General features: G+C 40.6%; 1 protein-coding gene across 2 annotated transcripts in view; it reads left to right on the top strand.

Annotated features, from left to right (window-relative positions):
* Positions 1–19,929, top strand: part of LOC119841207 (protein BEAN1-like) — a 107,231-nt gene that overhangs the window by 7,381 nt on the left and 79,921 nt on the right. For both annotated transcript variants that reach the window (XM_038368424.2, XM_038368423.2), the window contains one exon: positions 6,348–6,482. In XM_038368424.2, the coding sequence (XP_038224352.1) occupies positions 6,348–6,482 (135 nt within the window). The remainder of the gene's footprint in view (positions 1–6,347; positions 6,483–19,929) is intronic.

The following is a 19,929-nucleotide window of genomic DNA, read 5'->3' as shown; positions in this document are numbered from 1 at the left end:
AGCTGTTGTCCTCACACTGTTTCCAAGTCTACTCTAGTCATCCTGCCTGCAAGTTCTTAGCAGTTTTCCTGTAATCTCTTGACTTCTCTATCCTACATTTCAGTCTGGATTGCCTGTATTATAAGAGCAAGATGTTCTTCTTTCCAGGGGCCAGAAAGCTCCAGGTACAGAGGAGTCTGTACAGAAATGCAGATTTCCCCTGACCCTGCAGGTTTGGAGGTAGGTGCATTTGCAGCCCACCCACTTAACAGCTTTGTCAGAGATGCTGGCACAGATTAAGGAGTGGGGAACAGAAGGGAGGTTCCATGCTGTTACCAGGGTTCAGTATTCTCTCCAGCACACAGGACAAAGCAGCATGAAATCAGGATAAACCTAGGAGGGCAATTTTCCTCCCTTATCTGCACATTGTCTGTGTAGGGAGTAGTGGCCAACACTGATTTCATAATGGCATCTGATGGAAGCAATGGGAAATCCTCTGTTGAGTTTCAGTACAGGAAGTTCCGGAGTTCTGAGAGGATAAGATTGTGGGTCAAATGATGCTCAGAAGGTTCTTTAATGGCTGAAATAGAGACTGGGGCATTAGGAGCAGACAGAGTAAGCAGAGAATTGTAATCTGTATCTAGAGAGTGCTGTGGACTGGATTGAGAGAAAGGCCAAGCTGAGAGAGAGGGGTCAGGAGTGATTTGAGAGAAAATGAGAATGGTACAGAAGAGTCAGAAAGAGATCCATAATTATGAATGGCAGCAGATGAACTGAGAACAGAGACATGACAATATTGGATTGAATGCAGGGAAAATAAGCAATAGTAAAGGGTGGGAAGCAGAGGGGCATGATGCAAAGGATAAGGGAATTTGTGGCAATGAAAAATAAGAGTAAGGGTGGATATGCTAACTCTTGCCAGCACTGGTTTTCACACATCTCTAGCACCTACTACCCGGACTTACAGGCAGGGAAGGAATGTACACACCCAGTTTCTCAGTGTGTGACTATCGGTAACTTCTTTTTAAAAGGGTTATCTATACAAAAAAAATCCAAGTTATGGCAGCTGTGCTACCAAAAACTCCCATAATGCTATAGACTGAGCTGGCTTAGTGTCTGCACGGGGAGAATTGTAAAAGTATTCCAAGGAAATTGTTAATTTTGCTAAGTTTTCTATGGAAAGTTTCAAACTAGAGTATTTAGGTTCAGGTCCAATTTTTCATATATAATTGTATAATACTTCAATATGCAAACATTTCAACAGTAGTTCCAATGTTTCCAAACTGAAGTTTTTCAGAATTTCTGTACCACGAAAATTCTCATCTTTTTGTGCTGATTGGGGATGAACGGTCTCCTGGTGTTGGAATTTACATCCTGGGGGAGATAAAGTTAGTTATCCATCCAGCTCTGCTTAGCTCTTCTAGAGTTTCTGGGAGGCAGGTTCACTATGTAGGGTCATAGGCTGGGAGCTGCTCCACCTGAGAGATTTGCCAGGCTTGTTCTCCAGCTCCTGGAACCTCTGGAAAAAGCAGTTTTCTGATCATGCATCAGGAGGAAGATTGATTTAATTTCTGCTGGTTTGTGCCAAAATAGAAACATCAACTTGGAAAGCAATTTGTTGCTTACACATTAGGTCATGTACCAAGTCAAATTGATCCAAAACTGAAGATCAGATTCACTGGCTACCCAACAAACAAAGCCAAAAGCCACTCCTTGCTGAAACAAATACAGTGCTTGAACCAAAAATGTCAAAATCAATATTGACTCACCTATGTTATTTAATGCATTTCAAAGACACCCTATGATTACATTAGTATATAGGGGCCAGAACAAAACAGAGTAGCATCAATGGTGCTACTCAGATTTGAATGCGAGGACCTTTTGCTAATGAGATACACCAAGTACTGCATGAATTTGAATTGTTTCTGTGTCTGCCACCACTGGAATAGAAATGGGACTAAGAATCTGAGTGACACCTATCATAGGACTAGAAGTCACTGTCAAGAAGCATTGAACCTCTCCAGACTGTGTACTGGAAAATGAACATTTTTATTACACCTTTCTGCTTACAGTTTGTTTCAGAAAGACAAATGCCCTTGGGCAATAGAATCCATTCATTCACTTAGCATATTAAAATATAATGTTTTCATGCTCTGAGTGTTTTAAGTCTAGATGCTGTCTTTGTACTGTATCCACACAAATGTTGCTGACTGGAAGTAGCCAATACATTAATCAAGGTCACTATTAGTTGGTAATTAGATATTATGTAAATTGTACCAAGCTGATTCCTTTTCAGAGGGAAGACAGTAAACAGAGCGGAGGAATAAGATCCATTGTTTGGATTTGCACTGAGCACAAAGCTATTCAATGCATATCACTTCTCAGTATTTACCACCCCTTTAACACCATTTAATATTTTTCCCTATTTAAATGAAAACCGTTTAAATGACTTAAGACCAGGAGGGCCCAATGCAATCATCTAGTCTGGCCTCCTGTGTAACAGGCTACAGAATTTCACTCAGTGATTCCTGCATGTAGCTCAGCTTGCAGATGAGAGATCAGATTTCAAAACAGTAAGAAATAATTGGGTTCTGCAAGATGCCCAGCTGAAATCTCTGCTCCAGGTAGGCAAGAGAAAGATTAATACAAATGTACAAAAGAGGCCAGAAATACAGGAGAGGACAATGTCCAGGAACAGAAATGGCTGTTTACCGGATGTCCTGAGAGAAAGACCAGTCCACTAATTTTAGTGGCATAATTTCGTTTAACCCTTTATGTAGAGTGCTGTATTTTTAATCAAGACCCCTGTGACTTCAGAAGACACATGAAATTAAAGTGAAGTGGGTAAAAAAATTGATTACCATGGAAGTTCAGCATCTCTAGTTTCCTTGCCAGTACTAAGATTTTTCTAATATAATGGCTCACTCAAATAATTTGACAGTCACCCTTCTTTGTCCAACTCACTGGATTGCTAGAGTAACACTGTTGTCTTCAGTGGAGTTCCCCCAGTATAAGTGAGAACAGAATTTAGCCCCTTGCCCATATTTTGTCCTTCAACAGCGCCTTCACCTTCCTCCAGCCCCCCCCCCCCCCCCAAGAGATTATTGTGGCAATAAAAGCCCCTTGAGTGGTTGGCTGCCTCTGTTTGGAGACAGCGTCTCCTATTGTAGATTGACTATAAACACCTTTATAAGAGTCAATTTTGCCTACCCTTTTAGGGGTCACCAGCCTCCATTGCTTCTCAGGATAAGGAAGCTCATTTTGCTCATACCATTCCTTATAGCTCACAAGCCTAAGAACTCTCCTCTCCATTATACCACAGTTCAGTTTTTAATAGCATCTTTCATATGAACTGTATCCCAAACAACTAATAGCCAAGAGAAAGGACATTTAGAACTTTTGTCCCTCACCTGCACAGTGGATGTGTTTTCAGGTGACATTTGCAATCAAGCAGAGAATCCTTGTAGTATAGAGGCAAGATTGCAGTTCCTGACTATGGAACAGCAGAGGCAATGCGTTTGCATCAACAGCTGTAAAACTGTTGGAGTTACAGAAAAGAACTCAGTGTTGGACAACTGAAAAGGGAGCAGTGAGAGGCAGTGAAACCTGTTGGGCTGGAACAAGTTCAGAATGTTTAAAAAAGTTAGGACATCTTAAAACTAGATCTTGAAATAAATGGGGAGCCTGTGGAATAATGCTGTGGGAGTGTGTACACACACACAATTTTTAAGAGTAATTTCATTAGCAGTTTCCCTGACCTGCTCAGAACATCTGCATGCAAGTTTCTCTAAGCTTAGATCTGTATGAAGTTAATGGGTCTGATCTCTTCTACCAGGAGTGAAATGGATCCTGCAAGCTCCATTAGCCTGCCTTCACTTTTAAGAATTTTAGCTCCTTCAGAAAAAATTCTTTAGAAAGCCTTTAGATTGTAGTGAATTCTCTATTTGGTAAATACCCTGGTTCCCAAATTTCATGTTTCAAGTACCTGCCATGAGTACTGCAGCTGTTCAGAAAACATTTTCCAAGATGTGCTAGAATTACAAAACAAAAGTTCTGATTATTACCATGTAGATTTCAGAGCTGCCAGGTTACAAGAGTATAGTCTAATACATATAGTAAAAGTGTGCTTTCAATGCTGGTGCTATTTATAAATACATTTGTGGGTTCTGACATTTTTTCCACTGGAGCAGCAGTGTGGAGAATTGGAAATCATGAACAATTACTTTTAACTGCATGGTTTTCCTGCTATGAAAGTGGACAAAGGCTCTGAATTAAGAATATTGGAGAGGAAACAAAAGCCTTTAGTCAGAAGGCTTGTGTCAGGCTGGATTTGCAGTTTGCACACTGGGTTTTTCTGTTACTTTGCTTCCAGGATCTGGTATTTTCAGGGTGAGGTCTGACTTATTTGGCATGTTGTTAAAGCTGGTGATAACCAAGTGACTTCAATTTAATTTTAGGGTATAGGATCAGTACTGAAAGTGTAGAATTAAACTGTTGGTTTTCTATTCCTACTGTCCTTCATTACTAAATTCAGTTAGCAGTAGAGCTATAAGGGACACCAGTTAAGTGGTAAATAAAGTGCCTCTTCTCCCAGTTGTTAAAACTTTGCCAAAGCATGTGCATTACTTACACCTTTCAGAAATTCATCTTCAATGAAAATAACGTAGCCAGCTGTACTACTGAAGCTGGACTTCTTTCTACAGAAGTTCTGAATTGTAAGCACATTCATCCTCATTTCTGAGACTATTTGTGCTCCACAAGTATTGAACCAAGAGTCTGGACAGATTATAAACTCACCATTCTCTTCAGCACCATTTTCAGGGTGTGACTGGTCATCTACATCATAGTGTTGCTCTTCCTCAACTGGATGAGTAAGATTTCAAAAACAGGAGAATAAGGAAGGATGAATGTTTTCCCCTGCACATGGTGCAAACATTGATTTTTGCACACAGACAGACAACAATATGAAGAGCGCCTGCTCCCCAGACAGTGGTGTGAGCAAGTGTCTATTCAAGTACTTGTTTAGGAGTATCCATTAAAAATGGTCCCACTGCTTCTGCAATAGCCACTCAGCTCTAGTTACACAACTCAGAACATTCAGAGTAGGAATGCATAACCATGTTCAGTAACAATAAATGCTGACCCAAACTTTTAACCATTTCTTCACCTGAATGCCACATGACTTATTTCTCATGATTCAGAATTGCTGGGGCCCTATTAGCCAAACTTCTGCTTCTTCGTAGTGACTGGAAACAAAGGCCTTGTCTGCACCTAAAACTAAAGGTCAACCTAGCTGCTTCACTCAAGACTGCAAAAAGTGTCTCACACTGTGGAACAGATAGGTCGACCTAACTCCCACTGTAGATGCAGATGGAAGAATTCTTCCCTTGACCTACCTACCACCTCAAGGGGTGGATTATATAGACCATTGCTGTAGCAAGAGTCTACACTATGGCAGCATAGCTTCTGTGCCACAGCTGTGCTGCTGGGGCATTTGTAGGGTAGACATGCACAGAGTTATTCTTGCCCCCTCACACCGAGATGATAGGGTGAGGAGCTTAACACTCAGTTGTGTCACTGGGCAACAAAAAAATTAACCTTTCCCCTACATGTGCAGAGGTGGGTGGTTAGCTATTAAATGCCTCCTCTAGCATCAGAGATGGTCTTGAGGAGTGAGTGGATTCTTCATTCTCCCCCACTACACATATGGTAGGAGAAAAATCTTGGCATGCTCAAATTTTAATGGCAAGTTGGACTCTGCTGTGTCCTAATGATCTCCAAACCCAAACATGAATTATGCTCTAATATTTGTCCAAATGCACATTTGTCTGATGTTTAGGGTGTTCAGCCCACACACTAGGAGATTCCAATTTGAAAAAGTAAGGATGGGAGCTGAAAGGAGTTGCGAGATGGTCCCATCCATGGCTACCTCAGTCCAGCCGTTCCATTATCCTGAAAGTTAGGAAGCTCTAAGTTTATCCTCTTTTTTTGCCATCCCTTTTGCATACAGTCTGGGACAAACACTGCAGGTAAGTTTTCCTAAACACTCATATCCCATTTTTAGACTTGACTTAAGTACCTACACTCTTGAAAAATTTTACCTTCTGTGATTTGTTGGGCACATTTTCCCTGTGTGCAGTGCTTCATAGGTTTACAGCACTGTATAAGTGATTAACGATATAGTAAAGCTTTTGTTGGCATTGGAGGCCACTTTTTGCTTTGTCCGACAAAGAACAGACAAATCTGTTTCGACTCTCACAGGGCTTTTAGAGACCACTAAGAGGAAGATACTTTAAAAGCTGTGGCATTGTGCAGCAGGCCTTTCCCACTTCAGTAACAAAGCAATCCATTGTTTCTCTTCCTTCTAGATGAGGAAAGCATTCTGCCCTGTAAGAAAGAAGAATTACAGTGTGGCAACGGACCCTGCCTCTTGAATTGGCTGCGCTGTCACTACAAGAAGGATTGTGGCAGAGACTACATGTCCATCAAACTAACATGCTCAAGTGAGTTACCCTTCAATTTCCTCCATCGGACAGTCAATACACCTTCCTGTTGAATCGTTCTCCAGACTGCACTTTACATTAGATTTGTTCAGAGTTTGATGCTGCATGAATATATGAGTGCTTGGGGGGCTTATTTATGTTTAAGTCCCTTGTTTATATTGCATGTGGATTTCAAGCAGAATACTAGCAAATAGAAGTAGTGGGAATGGATGATTTAGCTCTGCTCAATGTATTTAGCTAATGTATCATGAAAGGTGCTGCAACAAAATGCCAGTTTTAAAAAGGGGGAGTATAATCCAAAAGCTGATGATACTTAAGAAGCCAGTCATCAGTGCTGGAACCTATTAAACATTGGCAGCTATGGGCCGGGGCGGGATGGAACAAAAACAAAAAACATGAGGAGCAACTGCAGGCTAGATTCTCTGCATTTGGAAATGTTAATGCAAAGTAACCCCTGCAACTGTCAGCAGGTTAAAACATTGTGTTCCTTTCAAAGAATTACCATAAAAGCAAAGATGTCAAATGTATTCAAAGGATTGATTTCTGTAGACAGTATGTAGGAAAGTGTTCAGGCAGTGACCAAGCAATATCTTGAGTACTTTTTAATCAATTGATAATGCAAGTTATGAAAAGTAGTACTTACAATTTCAGTGATAACTATTTACTAGTATATGGGTGATTAACAGTTTCGGCCTAGCCTGTTCCCTTGATTTTTGTTCTTGCATTGCTAAACTGCTGATTTCAAACTATAGGAGTTTGAACTTCAGTTTAATATTTATATTTTGTTGCCATAAACTTGCCAAAAGGAGAGTTGTCAGAACCCTATTCCAAAGTGTAAATGGGACTGAGGGTGCACTACTGTCCTTAATTACTAGCTAGACGTGTCCATTGACCTCATTTTCTCAATTAACACAACCTCATGCACTAAGCATATAGCTACAAGTTTGAGGAATGACTAGGAGCCAGAGTTATACTAGGGACAATAAACTGACAGCCAGCAGCAATGCACAAAGTGACATTGAAAGCATTTATACAAACAAGTACTGTATTAATATAGTCTATAATCCAAAGGCAATTAGACTTCATGAGCCCATGGAGCACAGAAAATGTGTTTATAATTAAGAATTTCATAACGGCCAAAATTACTGTATTGTATAGAAGGATGCAAGGCTTAGAGCGACCTTGGCTTCTCACCTGTCAACTTAGTGGATCTGAGGAGCTGTAGTAAAATGCACGAGTGTTCAAGGGTAATTATAAGAGCCACTCACTGCCCAAATATCCCTGCCATCTGTGCCACAAATCAGCACTAATTCAGGAGGAGACTGCTTGCAAGACCTTGTACCTGTAAGAAAAGCCCCATAACTGACATCTAAAAAAGGAGTCGGGAGAGAAGGAGGAAGATGTATATAAATATCCATGTCTTGGAGATGAAGGATTGACCTGGGTTGTTTTGGGTGTGGGGTTTTTTTTTGTTTTTATAATAAGCCTTTATCTTGGGATAGCCATGACAATTAAAAATAAAAATAAAAAAAGCTGAGATGCTTGACAAGGGGGAACTGGCCAGTCCCTGTTTCTGCAAGCCAAAACTGAATATGCATTTACTGCCTTTGGAACCTTTTAAAACTTTTCTGCAAAATGAACTTTTACTTTATAAAAAGAATTAAAGCAACTGACTACTTAAGTCTCAAGTATCTAATAAATACCAAGCAACATGGGGTACTTCAATATATAGGATTTTCTAAATTTGTTTGCAAAGCTATCAAATACTAAGATACCCTATAAAACATGCTGATCAAAACAGTTAACTAGAGTCATTTTAGCATTTCTTCTGTAACAAGCTCAGAGGAACAAAGTCCCATAAAACAGATCATGTATAAATAGCCACAGAAGTGTGGGGGAGAGACCTATACAAATCAAAACTTGCCTACAAGAAGAATTCACTATATTTCCATGGAAGGACTGATTTGCTGTTTGCAGCTGGACTTGAGTCCAAGGTGTCACAGTAAGGGAGGGCTGTCCAACCTATGGGCCTGACACAGTCCAGCAGAGCATTTCATAAGGCCCGCAGCCTACTTCAACACAATATATCAAATGGCAGATTTATTAGCATTGTGTTCTCTGTATGTGCCTGCCGTGGCCCCTGTCCATTTTCTATACTTCTGATACAAATAAAGAAACCAGTGCATAAAGTATGTTTTTAAAAAGACAATACTATATATAGCAACAGCTTATCTAAATACATATGAAACAAGCTGAACTTAATATAAAACACAGGGAACTCAATCTTATTAAAAAAAAAATCAGTAGAAGCACAAGGTTGTACTTAGGTTTGTGGCCCTCTTGTGTACTAAGGTTGAGCACCACTGCAATAAGGTACTAGTATATTTTATTTCCCAATAGTCTCAAAACAAAAGCAAAGAAGAGTTTCATACAAGGCAGTTGCCACAATCAGGCATCTCTGCCAGTTTAAGATGGTGCTGCTAATACCAAGGGCTGTTAAAATACTAGCACTACAGCAAGTTAGGAAGCCTGTATGAATAAGTAGCAGCATGCTATTTATGCCCCACCTACTACCACCCCAAACCATATTGCCACAAAAATCTCAGTATAGCAGTGACTATTGCTCAAGTGCTGATAGATTTTCAGATGTGGGCAACCACCTATAGCAGGGACCCATATCTGAAAATTCAACCATGTGTGCAAGGAAACAAAACGATCCTCCTCCCCACAATTGGGCAGAATAAAAAAGTTTGCCTCAAGGTAGTCTTAGCCTTTAGATTTAATACTATAGAGCTGCATTCTGTGCACACTTTATTGCTATAAATGTGCAAGAGCAGATCCATTTGCATCATATGAAATGTGTTAGTTATGGGTTCTCCTCCCAAACAGATCTTAAGTCCCATGTCTCCATGGTTATCTGGTTTCTTACATGGCACTCATCACCTTTGCATCTGATCATACAGTACAATCAGCAATAGCTTTCAGACAGTGATTTTACCTTAGGACATGAAGCAAAGCATAAAGGGCACTTACCCAGCTTAAGGGAGGTTTATATTGTAACCAATTACTTCCAGCACCATACCTGAGGAAGCAGCAAAGTTGCACCTGATCTAGAAATAGCTCACAGGAAGGATGTTCTCATGAATTTAAAAAAAAATTTTTTAAAAAAGTGGTGCTGCTCGTGTCAGCTTGCTTTTCCAGCTCGTTTACAATGCTTTCTCCTCACAGCTCTGCTTTTCCAACACCTTCTTCTCAGGTATCTGTGGGGTATTTTATGCAGTTGGGCTAAAAAAAATGGCATCATGGGGTCTTGGTTCAGCCTAGGTCTGACCTTAGGAAGTCTTTTGGGGGTAAACACTCAGCCCAGACTTCTTTGCATAACCTAATTCCGCATGCACAGCCTTTCTATACACAGTGGTGCCTGCTTACATTAGCAGTTTCATCCCTTTCCATGTAGTGTGTATTTGTGATGCATCTGCTCACATTCTGTACAAACCCTTATTTCTTTCAGTGGTATTTTAAGACTTATTTACAGAGGACTCCAGTTCTATTAATCTATAGATCACTTCTTAAATACCACACACAGCTTGAGACTGCATCAGATATGCTGGGTTGCCCCAAAATCAAATGCAATTATAGATTGCTCTGACAGCAATTTCAGACTTATTTTTGTCCCCAACTTTTAGTATTTGGGGACTAAAGTCATTTCAAATGTGAGACATACTTGCTGCAACAAAGAAGGATCTGGTGTTTCCTGGCTTAATAATAAAAAATAAAATAATGGTTTTAATTCAGAGAATCACAAATTAAATCAAATATATCTCACTCAAAAAACCTAAGATCACCAAAAGTAGTGAAAATATCAATAATTGGAGAAAGCAACACCATGCACATGTTCAAAATAGGATGAGAAAATTGGATTAGAAAATTGGATTGTGTGCTTAACGGCACTTGAGTTGGCACTGCCTCGAGTGTTACTTTCTTCATTTTACTAAGAGACGCATTCAGTCACAGCCTCAGTAAAAAAAACCCCACATTCACAGGCACGTAGGCAATCGGTCACAAAGTACAAACCTAATTTACACAGGCATATCTAGAATTTGTACATGCAACTTACAGGCCAGTTGAAATTTTTTCCAATAGGATGGAAAGGATCTTTGTGGTGTTTCAACTAGCAAAATGTTTTAATTACTACTTCCTTTCAGCTAGTGTCTGATCTTGCAAGATATTGAGCACAGCAACTCCCAGTGAACATTTCAAGCACTCAGACCTTGAAATCAGACCCAAAGGTTGCAGGAATCAGGCGTTTAGACAAATTACCAATGCTCTTTATTAAAGCTCAGAATTAGTGTGGTTTTTAGCCTATAATACATACACAGCTTCTCATTAAGGATAGTGTGGTACAACCACAAATGTAAATCTGTTAGGGAGGAAAAAAATGTCAACCCTTGCAAAAGCCTCACATCATTGATAAGGACACAACAGGAAAAGTGCAGTTCCCTTAATAATTTACCATTTAAAAACAGCTATTATGAATTTAAGTTAACATTAAAATAGTTGAATGCATGCCTCACTTACTTTGCAAGTCCCTGGACTGGGATGTGGAGTAAAAATGCAATTAAATCTGTCACACAAGACCTTTACTGGGCGTGCTGGCATTTTAGAAGACTATCCTCTCTAAAATCAATTAGAAATGTTGATATTTATAGACAGACCAGTTTAAGTGCTGGGTTAATAGAAATTTCTTTATACAAGAAGATCACAACAGCCTTTAAACAAAATGAATTTCATCTACATTTCAAACAGATGAAGTAAACATCACCACTATTTCTATTAGAGTCAATGAAAGTTTCTGCAGAAGTTAGAGAACTAGAGACAGATTCTGATCTCAGTTACAATGATGAAGATCTAGAGTAATATTGAGGTCAATGAAGTTAGTTATAACAGTTTAAATTCAAACAGACTGGTTGGACTCCAGTTGGAAGCTACCTGATGTGTGGAGATACCACCAAGTCTACCCGTTCTGCCAGCATGGGCCCCCTTTAACCGGTCTTGCTGAGACAGCACGCGCGCACACACACACACACACGACACAGCGTAAGTGACTTGCTCCAGCTTCAGATGTCCACCTCCCTTGGAGTGCAAGCCCAAAAGCTATATTATGAAATTTGCCCCCCTCCCTCAATTTGGAGGGAGGTATGCACACTTCATCCCCCCTTTCCCCATTAGAAATTACAGAAGCTGTTTAATAAACAAAAACTTTACTATAAAAGGCAGATTTTAAGTGGTAAAGGGGTAACAAACAAAACAAAGCAGATTACTAAGCAAATAAACATCAAACATGCAAACTAGGCTGGTTTCACTAAAGAAATTGGTTACAAATAGTATTTCTCACCCTAGATATTGTTGCAGGCAGTTTGTAAAGCTTCTGTGGTTCAGAGTTCCAGTTATATTCCTTTTCAGACTGGACCCATCTCAGTCTGGACTCCCCCCTTGCCTTCAGTTTTTCTTCTTGGGCAGACAGGCCATGGAGAGGAGGTGTCCTGTTTGCTTTCCTCCCCAACCTTAAATAGGATTTACATAAAGGTGGAAATCCTTTGTTTCCCAAACTTGACCCCCTTCCCTCACAGTGGAAAGTTACAAGAAGTCCCAGGTAATGTTTTACTACCAGGTGACAAGAACACCTGACTCTGTAGGATTACAGTGTCCATGAGTCAGTGGCAGTATGGAGTGTCCACAGGAAAGCCAAGCTTTTCACAGTTCATTGTCCTCACTGATGAGCCATCCACCCTGTCTGGCTTTTCCATTGTTGTACCTGAAATGTTAGTGGGAGTCACCCAAAAAAATCAGTTTAAATATAGATACATAGGCAATATTCCTAACTTTAGATACAGAAATGATACAGGCATACAAATGGGATAATCACATTCAGTAAACCATAACCTTTCCAATGATCTCACATGAGCCATCTTGCATAAAGTACATCTCAGTTAAGTCATTCATCTCAAGCATATTTTCATAAAGCATATGGAATGATGTCACAAACAGCTCATAATCTGGTCCTGGATGTTCAGTTGTAGAATCTTCTATAGTCTTTTGGCTCTGTAATAATATGCAAAATGCTAGATGAAGCAAGAACTAGCACGAGAAAAGTCTTATTGCCATTTTCTCTGGGGAGTGGGGGGAAGGGGAGGAAGCAGACCCATGGCTACATGTTAGACAAATGAGAGATTTCATGGTGAGGGTTTTGACCTCACAATGACACACATTATTGGTCTGCAGTGGATCCTATTAGTTACTTGTTCTGTAGTTTTGATGAGCTGACTGGATAGAAAGAACAGCTGTCCTTTTTCTACTCACCAAACAAAAGTCTAAGGTGGTCTCAGGTTTTGCCATACGGCATTCCTTAAGAGAAAAATCTAAGCAGATAATTTTGGAAGTGAATTTCCTTTGTGATACAATGATCATAAACCATGATGAGAGACTTCTGAATGGACAGATTGAATTTCAATCTTTACCAGATTCAGAGTCTATGGGATGTCAAGTGAAGAGTTTCTGCATAAAGAGGACTAAACATGATTTTGAACTTTGAAAGATTTTTCAGCCCTCCATAATTTACAGAAAGAAAAGTGACAACGTGATGTGAATGTAAATCTATTTCCATCTTTGCTTAAATTAATTCCTTTGTGATTTAGTTTTTATAATCATTGCTTTTGTGCTTCTGGGTTGAAATTCTCCCCTCTTCAGAGGGCCTGCAAAAGGTTGGCACACCACTTAATTCTTAAGAGGACTTACTTTAGTGGGACTTCAGTGTCCACAGTTCTGGTGTTAGCTCTCTGCACAAGAGCAAATATTCCCTTATTTCAGAAGCTTAAATACTCAAAACCAAATTGTGCTCTAGTAACACCTTTGGGTACAGCAGGTCCAAACTTTGCACTGTGGGGAGGTGTGCAGGTTAAGAACATCCCAAAGTTTCCTGCACCTCTGTGTCTCAGATTATGTTCAGTCTACTATAGCACGGACGGGAGAGAGGAAGGTGGAAGACAGGAACCTCTCTAAAGAGTTGTTGGGAGAAAAGTTGGTCCATTGGTTTAACTGTTGTCTAGGACTTATCAGATCTGGATTCAAGTCCCTGCTCTTGAACAGACTTCCTATTTAACCATGGTCAAGTCATTTAGTCTCTGTGCCTCATTATCCTCATTTTACAGATGGGGAGAATAGCACTTCCCTTCCTCACAGAGGTGGTGAGAGGACAGACTGATTGATGGTTGTGAGGCTCTCAGATACTGTGTTAGAGGTGGACACAAATACCTTAGCTGGAAGGCTTTGTTGGCCTCCTTTCATCCACAAGACAGTGGGAATTGCAGCCTATGATGTAGATGGTTTGCAATGTCTCATGTGACCGACTAGGCCAATCTGAGATTTGCATGATTTTTGGCAGTTATTGCAAAATGTATGGATCTTGGTTGGGAGCTGCTTGCTTCCTATGGTCTCTTTTCTCTTCAAGCTGTAGGAGAGCGCTGCTGTTATGGACTTTGATACCCTGATGAAGACGATGGTGTCATTTGTTACAGACACTTGCCAAGATTTCCCCATTGGTCAGAATCAATTCAAATCCCTTTATATCTCACTTGCATGTTTGTTTATAGCAAAGCTTGGGATGTCCTGTTCTTGTTCCCTCTGATAGCTCCCCGTATAGCATGTTCTTGGGTATGCATCCATTTCCCAACCTTTTCAGATGGCCCAGACTGCACAGTCATCTTTGCTTGAACAGGGCTATAACAGTTGGTAAATTTGCCCTTTGAAGAACCTTTGCATTGGTGACTTTATCCTGCTGTTTGGTGTTGCGTATGCAGCGTAAGCATCGTAGGTAGAAACTGTTCAACCTTGTCTCCTGATGAGCATAAGTTGTCCATGTTTCCCCTCCATACATGACAGTGCTGAGGACGCAAGCTTGGTACACTAGCATTTTGGTTTTGATGGTCAGCTTTGAGTTGTTCCATGCTCTTTTAGTTAGTCTGCTAAAGGTGGTGGCAGCTTTTCCAGTGCGAACATTTAGGTCTTCATCCAGTGTGAGGTTGGTGGTCACTGTAGAACCTAAATAGCTGAACTACTTCTAGCTGTTTTGCATTTAAGGATCTTTTGGAAACCCCTGTCCTAATACAACCATTAGTTGGAAGGTCAAAACCGTTAGGTCAGGTCAGAATTGAAAACCTGCTACCGCTATGACTGTAAGCAGTACAACCTGTACTGGTCAACACCGAGTGGTGGGTGGTGGTTAATTAACCCAGAAACCTCAGGAAGCATCAACAGCTTTGGGCTGACGACTGTCTGAGGCAGGTAGTGGAACTCTTGATGGAGGAAATGCAATCAAAAGGCAGATGAGCAAATTCACTCAGTGTTTTTGCCAACTACATCCACACAGGACAGATTGGTTATCTAGGAGTGGAGCCCTGAAAGAAAGGCAGATGGTAGATCTCCACTGCTCTGGCAACTCCTGCAGCATAGCTGGTTCCAAATGCAATAGACTCCCGTCCTTCCTTTGGTCCAAACCAGTGAAGTCAAGAGGGGGATGCCGACTCACAGGCAAAGCAGTGCCTCCATATCAATTGCCCAGGTTGCAGCCACATCACATGGAAAGGACACTCCATCCTTGCTGGAGTTGGAAGGCTGGACAAGTGAGAATCAAGAGAGGTGTATTGAGGAATGTACAGCCAGTGGATCTGTTACTATATGCATACACCAGACAATTATTCCAAACCTCTTGGAGAGCAGAGGGACACAGATGCCAGAAAGGTTGCTCTGGCCATAATGGAATGTTCGGTTCTCTGCCCTGTAACAAGCACATGTTAAAGTAAGAGCTGTCCATGTTGGAATCCCTATTTCCACAGGAAGGAAGAAAGAAAATTAAATGTGTTGTACATGGATGGAACAAGACAGCAGATGTCAGTTTTCTTGCAAGTAACTCTCAGAGGATTCAGCTATTTTTCATGTAATTAGTAGGGCACTTTTATAATAGATTAATTGCATTATCAAGCAGCTGGTGAAACTGTCAGAGCACACAGGTTCTATATTTTACTGTTATTATGGAATTTCTATCAGCCCCAAACCCCTTTCATACTAATAGCTACTCACTCCAGTGTGTTGTTTTGTTCCACTGTCTTCATTTTAGTTTTGTTCCCCTTCTCCCCAGTTACCTTCTTAGAAGCTGGTATAAAAGTGAGAGAATGTCAATGATTAAGCTGGTACTGAAACAACATGGACTCTACACGATAGACAGGTTGAGTAAAACAGTGCTTAAATTGCATAGATGTTCCACTCATTCATTGACATCAAGAGGCAGTGATTGTGTTTTCTAACTTATGCCCCAACCAGGCTGGAAATGTCTACAACTGAAAGAAAAAAAAAATCTGCCAGTTGGAAGTCAGCAGAGTACACTTTCTAATATGTTACTGCATTCAGGACAAGGAATGCAGGTACTTGGTAGTTTCTCAAGAGGCAATTTTATCAGCCATTTGAACAATTGTTTTCATATGGATAGCTATGTATAACTGCATTAGAGGGGCTTAGCACCTTTGGAGGAGAAAAAAAAATAATTCAGCCAAGTAGTCGTAGATACTATACAATATTATGGGAGAGCCTAGCTCAGAGTTTTCAAAAGTCATTGCACAGTGATCCACTTCTGACAACAAAATTCTACATGACCGTGTGTGGGGACAATGGGCCAGAGCCTGAGCCCTGCCACCCCAGGTTGGGGGTGAATCTCAGGCTTCCGCCTCAGCTGTGGGTCCCAGCAAATCTAATGTTAAAATGGGGTCACAACCCAGAGTTTGAGAATCACTAAATTACCACTACCAAACTGAAGGGGAGGAGGAGTGGTTTCTCTGTCTCTAAGGGAAATCAGAGTTCACACCCACCCACCCCTAAGTCATCCCTCCCAAATAGGTCTTACCACAAGGGCTCCTAAAAACATTTCACAGGAGCACCTCTTTTGCCTTTAGAATGGACCAGTTTGTTTTAAAGATACCCGCCATTTGGGATAAACTGTTCACAGACAGCATAAATACAAGGCCTTTATACAAATAAAGGCACCTCACTTCAAATTATACAAGTTTAACAGTTTAAGTTCAGTATTCTTAGTGCAACTTCCAGGAACAAAGCATACACATTTCCAACTAATAAACTTAATACAAGTGTGCCCAGTACTTTCTCAAACCGTAACCAACGAAGAAGGCAAAAGCATTTTTCTTTAAAATAGATTCCCCAGCCCATTAGTTCTCCCGTCTATGCAGTCACACCCTAGGGATGTGAAGTTTTATCCGAGGCTAAAAGGAAATTGTGGAGAGCCCTTTGTTAAAACACTGACAGCACATCAATCCCTGAAACAGACCAATGAAAGTGGATGGGAACACAAAACACCTCCTGCCCAGAGTGTCATTAACATCAAACCTAATACTCTCAATTCAGTCAGTGACTGAAAAGGGGAGGGAGGAGAAAAGAGAACTTTTGTTTTTATTTTTATAAAACCAGATATAGTGGTGTCCATCATAGACGGTACCTTTACCAATAGTTACTACAATGTGTTAGGTACCTGAGGGACCCATTTAGAACAGAAAAAGCTATGGTACTTCAAATATGCAAATAGTGAAAGACTCAAAAATGGAAGGGTCAGGAAAATGGGAGGAGCTAAGGAAGAGTTTAAGTTAAATACCAGGAGAAGTTCCTAATTGCTAGAAGAGACATTAGGCAGAGGAAGAGATTCCAAAGGGAGGTTGATATGGCACCATTACTACATGCATCTACAAACCATATTAGATTATATTTTAGCAGGAATTACATACCAAGCAGTCACACTGGGTAGTCCAAATGGTCTTTTTGACCCTAGTATTCCTGGGTCAAATCCTCATGCATTCTCAGCATGTACAACTTCTATTTGCATCAGTGTAACATGTGGCTGCTCAGTATCACAAGATTTGGCCCTATATGCTGTTCCTTTTCCCACTCATAAGAAAAAAAGCACCCAAATTCTTGTTTGTATGCCCCTGCTTTTTTATCCAGACCACAATTTCTGGTTTTTGAAGATCATTCTGTATTCACAGTAGTGAGCATCTGTTCTATTGCCTGAGGATATGGAACCAACCCCAACCATCTGAGCTGGGGAAATGAGGAGGGTGGCTACTTACAAGAAGTGTTTAAATAAACACAGTTCTGGCTATAAACAGAAGCTGAAATAGAAGGGCAAGTGTTTAATTCTCAATCCAGCTTGCTAGTGCAAAATATTAAGAAAATCTGATCAGCTGTAGGTAGAGGATTCAGAGTAGGAGACAGACACTTAGAGAGAAGCAAAGGTTAGCAAAATAAGTTCAGCATCAAAAATAACCCTTTAAGAGCAGGAGGCACAAGGATGAATGAACAGTGGTGGTGACAAAATAGCTGCAAGCAAAGCTGGTGGTATAGGAAGAAATAGTAGGGATGTTTGTGTCACAAATGGGATGTGTTAGATTTCTCCAGCCTTAGCTACAAGTCTGTTTGCATCACTACTGAGCAGCCAGATACAAGGCTATTTGAATTAGGAAAAAAGCCATATTGATCATTCTATAACAACAGCAGAGGACAGTTGTAGGGTTTCCTTGTAAGCTACCATACAGTACATGCATTTAAAAAAAAACCAACCAACATTTACATTCAAAAGCAACATGCCCACTATTGAAGGGATTTTTTTTTATTAAAACCCCAGCCCTCCACTGATATTAAAAGGAGACTAGAGTATTTAAAAAAAAACAAAAAACCACCACCACAAACTGGGGAAATAACCACTCCTTGAGTCAGATGGGGCTTACACTCACCTCCCACACTTCTCTACACTCCAGAGGAGCAGACTAGGCACTGGCTTCCCAGTTTTGTTGTCATGACAAAACTATGATTAGTACTTAGCACCCCTACTACAAAGCCAAAATGAAGGTATGTGTAGTGAGTACTTTTGCTGTTAAGCCACAGTTACCTACCCTGTTAGCTCATGTTTTACTGCTGTCGGTTTTTGTCAATACTCAAAGGGTCTCAACAGCTGGGTCACTTTATAATTAACAATAGGTCTTCCAGTCCATCAGGGAAAGAAAAATATTGATTGATTTCTTTCCTTACACAAATTTGGGAGAAAGCACGCCCAAAAAAAAAAAAGCCAATGACATACCTGAGGTTATCATCCACCACCGTCTGCAGCATCAACACTGAGACAGTACTCACTCAATTAGGCTTCTGCTCTACCTTTATAAAGTTTCCTCTTGCCTTGATAAGTTGTTAACTTGGTGCAGCTGAGACTCTTCCTACTCTGATTCCAGCTCTCAGTCATTAGTAGTTCTTGGCAACCAGCATCTAGTTCTCAGGTGCGTGTATTTGGGCATAACTACCCAGATCCCCTCTTAAGGCACCCAAATATCCTGTCACATGTAGCTAGCACTAACAGTCATGAAAAGGACAAATGTCCTTTACCAAGACACTAAAGGTCACATTGTATCCTCAATCTTTTGTGCAAAATACCCCAGGACGTCTCTGAGGCGGGTAGAATATAAATTTATGCTTTGGATGAAGTGCGTGTGTGAGACAGGCCAAAGGAAGAGAGTGATGTAATAATAAAAGTACAGAGGAGGCATTGGTCTGGGATAGCAGATGCTGGGGCTCAGGGCCCAATCCTGAAAGGTGATGAGGCTCCTCAACTTCCACTGAAGCTACTGGCTGAGGAAGGCATTGAGCAGCACCTTGCAGGATCACATCCCACATCAAGTTCTTGCTCAGACAAAACTCTCACTAAGATCAGTGGGAGCTTTGCCTGAATAAGGATTGAGCCAAGACTTTAGGATTTGGCCAGGGGAGAGCTGAAAGATTAAAAAGCTATTGCCTTTGGTTTGCTTTTATTCAATAAGTTTTTAGTTGTTCATTTCAGTTTGATTCAGTGGATTGGTTTCAATTTTAATGTTTCATTGAGCTGTGATTATCACGAAAAGCATGAGTAAGTGTGTCTAAAACTGCAGTTGTATGGACCTTAACAGTATTAGAGCTTGCTTCTCTAAAAGTCCAAGGTATTATATTTCGTAAATGTTGTGAAGGAGATTAGAGGAGAGGGAAGGCATGGTTGACAGTGCGGGCACACTCTCTCTCTGTCACTGTTTAGATAGAAAGTGACATGGGGCCTGATTCTCCACCCTGTTATACTTGTTTTACCTTGGTGTAATACCATTGAAATCAGTGGAGTTATATGGGTGTAACACAGTGGTGAATCAGGCCATAGTATTTAGAAGGTGCCCATCACTCATGTATTTCAGTAGGGAATGTACCAGCTACTGGCCAGCATTCTTACTTGTTGTATATATGAAAGTGAATGGCAGAGCTGCAGTTTCTCCCTGTATTTGTGTATTCCTTTAGGGGCAGAACTGAGCCCAGATTTCAGCAG

The sequence above is a fragment of the Dermochelys coriacea genome, chromosome 12, assembly GCF_009764565.3.
Source record: "Dermochelys coriacea isolate rDerCor1 chromosome 12, rDerCor1.pri.v4, whole genome shotgun sequence".
Classification (NCBI taxonomy): Eukaryota; Metazoa; Chordata; order Testudines; family Dermochelyidae; genus Dermochelys; species Dermochelys coriacea.
Note: the sequence above shows the minus strand (reverse complement) of the source record. Positions and strands in the feature narration are given on the sequence as shown.